This window comes from Entelurus aequoreus, linkage group LG23 (genome assembly GCF_033978785.1).
Source record: "Entelurus aequoreus isolate RoL-2023_Sb linkage group LG23, RoL_Eaeq_v1.1, whole genome shotgun sequence".
Classification (NCBI taxonomy): domain Eukaryota; kingdom Metazoa; phylum Chordata; class Actinopteri; order Syngnathiformes; family Syngnathidae; genus Entelurus; species Entelurus aequoreus.
The window spans coordinates 41,919,958-41,929,957 of NC_084753.1; the positions used below are offsets into that span (position 1 = coordinate 41,919,958).

At 40.4% G+C, this 10,000-nt stretch overlaps 1 protein-coding gene across 11 annotated transcripts in view; it reads left to right on the forward strand.

The window, feature by feature from the left end:
* Positions 1-10,000, forward strand: part of LOC133640799 (dynactin subunit 1-like) — a 268,257-nt gene that overhangs the window by 76,084 nt on the left and 182,173 nt on the right. For all 11 annotated transcript variants that reach the window (XM_062034461.1, XM_062034459.1, XM_062034460.1 and 8 more), the window contains 9 exons: positions 1-81; positions 1,316-1,468; positions 1,579-1,739; positions 4,630-4,798; positions 7,704-7,772; positions 7,831-8,043; positions 8,104-8,265; positions 8,909-9,040; positions 9,107-9,235. The exon at positions 1-81 is cut by the window's left edge and continues 36 nt beyond it. In XM_062034461.1, the coding sequence (XP_061890445.1) occupies positions 1-81; positions 1,316-1,468; positions 1,579-1,739; positions 4,630-4,798; positions 7,704-7,772; positions 7,831-8,043; positions 8,104-8,265; positions 8,909-9,040; positions 9,107-9,235 (1,269 nt within the window). The remainder of the gene's footprint in view (positions 82-1,315; positions 1,469-1,578; positions 1,740-4,629; positions 4,799-7,703; positions 7,773-7,830; positions 8,044-8,103; positions 8,266-8,908; positions 9,041-9,106; positions 9,236-10,000) is intronic.

Here is a 10,000-nt window from a genome sequence, read left to right on the forward strand (position 1 = left end):
TCCGCAGAGCTCCTGCAGCAGCCACCTGCAGAAATGTTTGACTTTAAGATCAAGTTTGCTGAGACTAAGGCCTACGCTAAGGTACTGTATATACTGTATGTGACACATCATACACAATACTCTACTCTACTACTACTATATCATACTATACTACTACTATATCATGCTATACTACTAATATATAATGCTATACTACTACTATATAATGCTATACTACCACTATAATACACTATATCATACTATACTACTACTATAAAACACTATATAATACTATAATACTACTTTTAAAGACTATATAATACTATACTACTACTATAAAACACTATATAATACTATAATACTACTTTTAAAGACTATATAATACTATACTACTACTATAAAACACTATATAATACTATAATACTACTTTAAAACACTATCATACTACACTACTATTATAAAACACTATATAATACTATACCACCACTATAATATACATATATATATATATATATATATATATATATATATATATATATATATATATATATATATATATATATATATATATATATATATATATATATATATATATATATATATATATATATAATATATATATATATATAATATATATATATACCCTCCCCCCCCTCTCCGTGCGTCGGTTGAGCGGAAGAGTTAGTGCTGCATGGGATTCTGGGTATTTGTTGTGTTGTGTTTATGTTGTGTTACAGTGCGGATGTTCTCCAGAAATGTGTTTGTCATTCTTTTTTGGTGTGGGTTCAAAGTGTGGCGCATATTTGTAACGTAACAGTGTTAAAGTTGTTTTTGTACGGCTACCGTCAGTGTAAGCTGTGTGGCTGTTGAGCAAGGAAGCCTTGCTGTCACTTATGTGAGCAAGCAAAAGCTGCGTACAACATGTGGTCGAGCAGGTACACTGTTTTAACAAATTACTGTATAATCTTATATAATGCAATACAATACTATTATAATACAATAGAATACATTGTTATAAGTTATTATCAAATACTATGCAATAGTATATATTTCCATCTATTACGATATGATACTATACAATAAATAATATAATAGCATATAACAAATACTATATTACAATAATACTGTATAATATAGGTCAATACAATAAGTTATACATTACCACATAATACAATACAGTGCAATATAATATACTGTAATAATATACATTACTATATAGTGTCATTCTGTGCATTACTATGCAATACTTTACTGTATCATAGAATGCGGTGTGTGTGTGTGTGTGTGTGTGTGTGTGTGTGTGTGTGTGTGTGTGTGTGTGTGTGTGTGTGTGTAGGCCATCGAGATGGAGTTGAGGAAGATGGAGGTGTGTCAGGCCAACAGACACGTTTCTCTCCTGACCGCCTTCATGCCAGAGTCCTTCCTGCGTCACGGTGGAGACCACGCCTGCATTCTGGTGCTGCTGCTCATCCCTCGCCTGGTCTGCAAGGTGAACGTGACCTTCACAAGCTGAGCACACACCTTACGTTGCACACTACATTTACTGTGTGTGTGTGTGTGTGTGTGTGTGTGTGTGTGTGTGTGTGTGTGTGTGTGTAGGCGGAGCTCATCAGCAAACAAGCTCAGGAGAAATTTGACCTGAACGAGAACTGCGTGGAAAGGACCGGACTAAGAGGTTCACTCGGGGAGCAGCTGAGCTTCGCCGGTGGTCTGGTGTACTCCCTCAGTCTCTTGCAGGCCACGCTACACAAATATCAACAGTACTTTCACCCTTCTTTGACCTCCGTGATCTGTGTGTGTGTGTGTGTGTGTGTGTGTGTGTGTGTGTGTGTCATTGAGTACTTTGCTGTCCTTAAAAATGGCCAACTCACAGAACTTATTACTATGTGTGTGTACGGTCAAATCTACCTAGCAACAGCGCTCGGTCTTCACAACTACAGAAGTAACTTCTTTTTTTTTTTACTTTGTGTGTTTTGCATTCTGAAGTGAGGTTGCAACTCTCTACTCCCATCTAGTGCTAGATATGTTTGTTTCATCATTCTAGCTATAGTGGAAAGGGGGGCCCTCACTACCTACTGACCAAAAATACAAAAACAAATCTGTCTGGAGCCGCAAAAACTTCAAAGCCATATTACATACAGATAGTGTGTCATGAGATATAAATTGAATTAAGATGACTTAAAAGAAGCTAAATGAGCTCAAATATAGCTACAAACGAGGCATAATGATGCAATATGTACATACAGCTAGCCTAAATAGCATGTTAGCATCGATTAGCTTGCAGTCATGCAGTGACCAAATATGTCTGATTAGCACTCCACACAAGTCAATAACATCAACAAAACTCACCTTTGTGCATTCATGCACAACCTTAAAAGTGTGGTGGACAAAATGAGACAGAAAAAGAAAGTGGCATAAAACACGTCCTAGAAAGTCGGAGAAAGTTATACATGTAAACAAACTACGGTGAGTTCAAGGACCGCCAAAATGAGTAGGACAAAACGGCGCTCGCCAAATACTGGAATCAGTGAAGCATGTTTAATATAAACAAAGTGCTTTATAACAATTAGGGAGGTTTGTGTCATGTTTGTCCTCATACAGAAACCATATTAAAACAAAAAATATATTTTTTCCCCTCATCTTTTTCCATTTTTCATACATTGTTGAAAAAGCTCCAGAGAGCCACTAGGGTTGCCGACCCCTGCACTAATCAAACGTGGGTCCACACAAAGTAGGCAAGGTGTGTGTGTGTGTGTGTGTGTGTGTGTGTGTGTGTGTGTGTGTGTGTGTGTGTGTGTGTGTGTGTGTGTGTGTGTGTGTGTGTGTGTGTGTGTGTGTGTGTGTGTGACATTGGACTCAGGCGATAGTGTCCAGAATTTGGATTCAAAGCACTGATATCAATAGAAAATGACTTTTCATGATTTCGGTGTGTGAAGTGTGTATGACAAGTGGTCAGATGTAGGTACTGCAGGGTGTGTATTGGTCCGCATGAGCAGTGGTCCCCAATGTAGCTGCGGACCGGTCAACGCTTGGGGGGGGGAATACAATCATGTGTGCTTACGGACTGTATCCCTGCAGATTGTATTGATCTATATTGATTAGGGATGTCCGATAATGGCTTTTTGCCGATATCCGATATTCCGATATTGTCCAACTCTTTAATTACCGATACCGATATCAACCGATATATGCAGTCGTGGAATTAACACATTATTATGCCTAATTTGGACAACCAGGTATGGTGAAGATAAGGTACTTTTTAAAAAAATTAGTAAAATAAGATAAATAAATTAAAAACATTTTCTTGAATAAAAAAGAAAGTAAAACAATATAAAAACAGTTACATAGAAACTAGTAATTAATGAAAATGAGTCAAATTAACTGTTAAAGGTTAGTACTATTAGTGGAGCAGCAGCACGCACAATCATGTGTGCTTACGGACTGTATCCCTTGCAGACTGTATTGATATATATTGATATATAATGTAGGAAGCAGAATATTAATAACAGAAAGAAACAACCCTTTTGTGTGAATGAGTGTAAATGTGTGGGTTGGTGCACTAATTGTAAGTGTATCTTGTGTTCTTTATGTGGATTTAATTTAAAAAAAAACAAAACAAAAAAAACGATACCGATAATAAAAAAAACGATACCGATAATTTCCGATATTACATTTTAACGCATGTATCGGCCGATAATATCGGCAGGCCGATATTATCGGACATCTCTAATATTGATATATAATGTATATATTGTGTTTTTTATGTTGATTTAAGAAGAAAAAAGAAAAAAAAATTATTATTATTTTTTTTTTTTAAATTTCTTGTGCGGCCCGGTGGTTGGGGACCACTTCCCACGAGGACATGCCTGACATTTGTGTGTGTGTTTACGTATGTTTGAATTTCTATCTCTGCGGAACCAAAAACTCTGACATTTCACTCACACTGTGGGGTCCAATGCACTGAAATCAATAGAAAATAGCCTCCTTTTTGGCTCTATGCATTTTAAAAATGTTTTTAAAAATGGTCAATTTTCATGACTTCAAAGTGTAACGTGTGTATGACAAGTGGTGAAACATAGTATAACATGTATTGGTATTTGTGTGTGTGTGCGTATGTAATAATAATAATAATAATAATATATTTTATTTGTAAAAAGTACTTTACATTGAGTAAACAACCTCAAAGTGCTACAGTGTATTGAAAAAATAAATAAAAAGATAATAAAAAATAAATACAAATAAAAACTAGAACAACCAAATAGCTAAAATTAGTATGCATATATCTAAAAAAAAAAAAAGAAGGCTTTTTTAAAAAGAAGGGTTTTTAAGCCTTTTTTTAAAAGCATCCACAGTCTGTGGTGCCCTCAGGTGGTCAGGGAGAGCGTTCCACAGACTGGGAGTGGCGGAGCAGAAAGCCCGGTCTCCCATTGTTCGTAGCTTATGCAGGGTGTGTACTGCAGGGTGTGTACTGGTCCCCACGAGGACATGTCTGACATGTGTGTGTGTGTGACAAGTGGTGAAATATAGGTACTGCAGGGTGTGTACTGGTCCCCACGAGGACATGCCTGACACCGTGTGTGTGTGTGTGTGTGTGTGTGTGTGTGTGTGTGTGTGTGTGTGTGTGTGTGTGTGTGTGTGTGTGTGTGCCAGAGCTCTGTCCCAGTGCAGCGTGGAGGTCTTCAAGAAGATCGGCTCTTTGTACTCTGAGATGAGCGTCCACGAGCGCTCCCTGGACTTCCTGATAGACCTGCTGCACAAAGACCAGCTGGACGAGACGGTCAACGTGGAGTCCCTCACCAAGGCCATCAAGTACTACCAGGTACTATCTGTACTATCTGCCTGTCAATACTAAGCATGTAGGCCTTGACGTGTGTGTACGTACATGTCCTTTAAAAGTCACTTGGAAACAAGGTTGATTATACGTACATGTCCTTTAAAAGTGACTTGGAAACAACGATTATACGTATATGTCCTTTAAAAGTGACTTGGAAACAACGATTATACGTATATGTCCTTTAAAAGTGACTTGGAAACAACGATTATACGTACATGTCCTTTAAAAGTGACTTGGAAACAACGATTATACGTACATGTCCTTTAAAACTGACTTGGAAACAACGATTATACGTACATGTCCTTTAAAAGTGACTTGGAAACAACGATTATACGTATATGTCCTTTAAAAGTGACTTGGAAACTACGTTTATACGTATATGTCCTTTAAAACTCACTTGGAAACTACGTTTATACGTATATGTCCTTTAAAAGTGACTTGGAAACAACGATTATACGTATATGTCCTTTAAAACTCACTTGGAAACAACGATTATACGTACATGTCCTTTAAAAGTGACTTGGAAACAAGGTTGATTATACGTATATGTCCTTTAAAACTCACTTGGAAACAACGATTATATGTATATGTCCTTTAAAATTGACTTGGAAACAAGGTTGATTATATGTACATGTCCTTTAAAATTGACTTGGAAACAACGATTATACGTATATGTCCTTTAAAAGTGACTTGGAAACAACCATTATACGTACATGTCCTTTAAAACTGACTTGGAAACAACGATTATACGTACATGTCCTTTAAAACTGACTTGGAAACAACAATTATACGTACATGTCCTTTAAAACTGACTTGGAAACAACGATTATACGTACATGTCCTTTAAAAGTGACTTGGAAACAACGATTATACGTACATGTCCTTTAAAAGTGACTTGGAAACTACGTTTATACGTATATGTCCTTTAAAAGTGACTTGGAAACAACGATTATACGTACATGTCCTTTAAAATTGACTTGGAAACAACGATTATACGTATATGTCCTTTAAAAGTGACTTTCAAACAAGGTTGATTATACGTACACGTCCTTTAAAATTGACTTGGAAACAACAATTATACGTACACGTCCTTTAAAAGTGACTTGGAAACAACGATTATACGTACACGTCCTTTAAAAGTAACTTGGAAACAACGATTATACGTACATGTCCTTTAAAAGTGACTTGGAAACAACGTTTATACGTACATGTCCTTTAAAAGTGACTTGGAAACTACGATTATACGTACATGTCCTTTAAAAGTGACTTGGAAACAACGATTATACGTACATGTCCTTTAAAAGTGACTTGGAAACAACGATTATACGTACATGTCCTTTAAAAGTGACTTGGAAACAACGATTATACGTACATGTCCTTTAAAAGTGACTTGGAAACAACGATTATACGTATATGTCCTTTAAAAGTGACTTGGAAACAACGATTATACGTATATGTCCTTTAAAAGTGACTTGGAAACAACGATTATACGTATATGTCCTTTAAAAGTGACTTGGAAACAACGATTATACGTATATGTCCTTTAAAAGTGACTTGGAAACAAGGTTGATTCTACATACATGTCCTTTAAACTGACTTTAAAACGTTGATTATACGTACATGTCCTTTAAAAGTGACTTGGAAACAAGGTTGATTCTACGTACATGTCCTTTAAAAGTGACTTGGAAACAACGATTATACGTACATGTCCTTTAAAAGTGACTTGGAAACAACGATTATACGTATATGTCCTTTAAAAGTGACTTGGAAACAACGATTATACGTATATGTCCTTTAAAAGTGACTTGGAAACAACGATTATACGTATATGTCCTTTAAAAGTGACTTGGAAACAAGGTTGATTCTACATACATGTCCTTTAAACTGACTTTAAAACGTTGATTATACGTACATGTCCTTTAAAAGTGACTTGGAAACAAGGTTGATTCTACGTACATGTCCTTTAAAAGTGACTTTAAAACGTTGATTATACATGTCCTTTAAAAGTGACTTGGAAACTAGGTTGATTATACGTATATGTCCTTTAAAACTCACTTGGAAACAACGATTATACGTACATGTCCTTTAAAAGTGACTTGGAAACAACGATTATACGTACATGTCCTTTAAAAGTGACTTGGAAACAACGATTATACGTACATGTCCTTTAAAAGTGACTTGGAAACAACGATTATATGTATATGTCCTTTAAAAGTGACTTGGAAACAACGATTATACGTATATGTCCTTTAAAAGTGACTTGGAAACAACGATTATACGTATATGTCCTTTAAAAGTGACTTGGAAACAACGATTATACGTATATGTCCTTTAAAAGTGACTTGGAAACAACGATTATACGTATATGTCCTTTAAAAGTGACTTGGAAACAAGGTTGATTCTACATACATGTCCTTTAAACTGACTTTAAAACGTTGATTATACGTACATGTCCTTTAAAAGTGACTTGGAAACAAGGTTGATTCTACGTACATGTCCTTTAAAAGTGACTTTAAAACGTTGATTATACATGTCCTTTAAAAGTGACTTGGAAACTAGGTTGATTATACGTATATGTCCTTTAAAACTCACTTGGAAACAACGATTATACGTACATGTCCTTTAAAAGTGACTTGGAAACAACGATTATACGTACATGTCCTTTAAAAGTGACTTGGAAACAACGATTATACGTATATGTCCTTTAAAAGTGACTTGGAAACAACGATTATACGTATATGTCCTTTAAAAGTGACTTGGAAACAACGATTATACGTATATGTCCTTTAAAAGTGACTTGGAAACAACGATTATACGTATATGTTGACGTGCGTGCGTGCGTGCGTGCGTGCGTGCGTGCGTGCGTGCGTGCGTGCGTGTGTGTGTGCAGCACCTGTACAGCATCCACCTGGCAGAGCAGGGTGAAGACTGCACGGTGCAGCTGGCCGACCACATCAGGGTGAGCACACACTCTCCAGCAGTCGGGTGTTGTCCGGGAACTAAGGTGGTGTCTCCAGTTCACCCAGAGTGCGTTGGACTGCATGGCGGTGGAGGTGGGCCGCCTGAGGGCCTTCCTCCACGCGGGGCAGGAGAAGACGGACCTGGCTGTGCTGCTCAAGGACCTGGAGACCTCCTGCAGTGACGTGCGGCAGTTCTGCAAGAAGATACGGCGCCGCATGCCCGGCACCGACGCCCCGGGCATCCCCTCCGCGCTCACCTTCAGACCGCAGGTAACCCCGGGTGACCCCCGGCAGGTGTGGCGGCTCTTCAAGGTGCGCTCTCACCCGCAGGTGTGCGACACCCTGGGCGACTGCCGCAAGCACCTCACCTGGGTGGTGGCCGTGCTGCAGGAGGTGGCCGCCGCCGCCGCGCAGATGATGTCACCGCTGGGGGAGCAGGAGGGGCTGGCGGCCGTCAAACTGGAGGACGTGGCGTTCAAGGCGGGCGAGCAGGTGTGCACACACTCCACTTCCTGTGCTACCTTTCACTTTTATACCCTTTCATTATACGTACATGTCCTTTAAAAGTGACTTTCAAACAAGGTTGATTATACGTACATGTCCTTTAAAAGTGACTTGGAAACAAGGTTGATTATACGTACATGTCCTTTAAAAGTGACTTGGAAACAAGGTTGATTATACGTACATGTCCTTTAAAAGTGACTTGGAAACAAGGTTGATTATACGTACATGTCCTTTAAAAGTGACTTTCAAACAAGGTTGATTATATGTACATGTCCTTTAAAAGTGACTTGGAAACAAGGTTGATTATACGTACATGTCCTTTAAAAGTGACTTGGAAACAAGGTTGATTATACGTACATGTCCTTTAAAAGTGACTGGATTGGACTTGGATTGCATCTTTTGGAGGTGTTGAAATGGCTGTGTAAAATAGCTAATGCTAATGATAGCATGTATATGGCATATCCAGTGTAAATTAGCATGGAGCTAACACATTTTGAAAAGCGCAGCCTTACTTTGGAGTGTTCTTTTACCCGCCAAGTGTTTGAGCCGGTTTGGTAAACGCAGGATGTCTTTTAACCAGCAGGTTTGCTAGCTTGATTGTATGGACTGTGATGATTGGTCCCTGTTGCAGATTTACGGCAGCCCGGGCGCCAACGCGTACGAGTGCCTGCGTCAGTCCTGCTGCGTCGTCATAGCGACCATGAACAAGATGGCCACCGCCATGCAGGAGGGAGAGTACGACTCGGAGAAGCCTCCAAACAAGGTGAGGCCCTCGTCGTGGTGGTCTGGGTGGAGCCTGGCAATGACCGAGCGTCACGTGACCCGACAGGCCCCGCCCCCTGTGGAGGTGCGGGCGGCCGCCCTGCGAGCGGAGATCACGGACGCTGAAGGTGTGGGCATGAAGCTGGAGGACCGAGAGACTGTCATCAAGGAGCTGAAGAAGTCCCTGAAGATGAAGGTCTGTACTTCCTGTCCTCTGCACCTACAGCGCATGAAAGCTGCACCTGCAGCGCATGAAAGCTGCACCTACAGCGCATGAAGGCTGCACCTACAGCTCATGAAAGCTGCACCTTCAGCGCATGAAGGCTGCACCTACAGCGCATGAAAGCTGGACCTTCAGCGCATGACGGCTGCACCTTCAGCGCATGAAGGCTGCACCTTCAGCGCATGAACGCTGCACCTTCAGCGCATGAAGGCTGGACCTTCAGCGCATGAAGGCTGGACCTTCAGCGCATGAAGGCTGCACCTACAGCGCATGAAAGCTGCACCTTCAGCGCATGAAAGCTGGACCTTCAGCGCATGACGGCTGCACCTTCAGCGCATGAAGGCTGCACCTTCAGCGCATGAAAGCTGCACCTTCAGCGCATGAAAGCTGCACCTTCAGCGCATGAAGGCTGGACCTTCAGCGCATGAAGGCTGGACCTTCAGCGCATGAAGGCTGCGCCTTCAGCGCATGAAAGCTGGACCTTCAGCGCATGACGGCTGCACCTTCAGCGCATGGAAGCTGCGCCTTCAGCGCATGAAGGCTGCGCCTTCAGCGCATGAAAGCTGGACCTTCAGCGCATGACGGCTGCACCTTCAGCGCATGGAAGCTGCACCTTCAGCGCATGAAAGCTGCACCTTCAGCGCATGAAAGCTGCGCCTTCAGCGCATGAAGGCTGCGCCTTCAGCGCATGAAGGCTGCACCTTCAGCGCATGGAAGCTGCACCTTCAGCGCATGGAA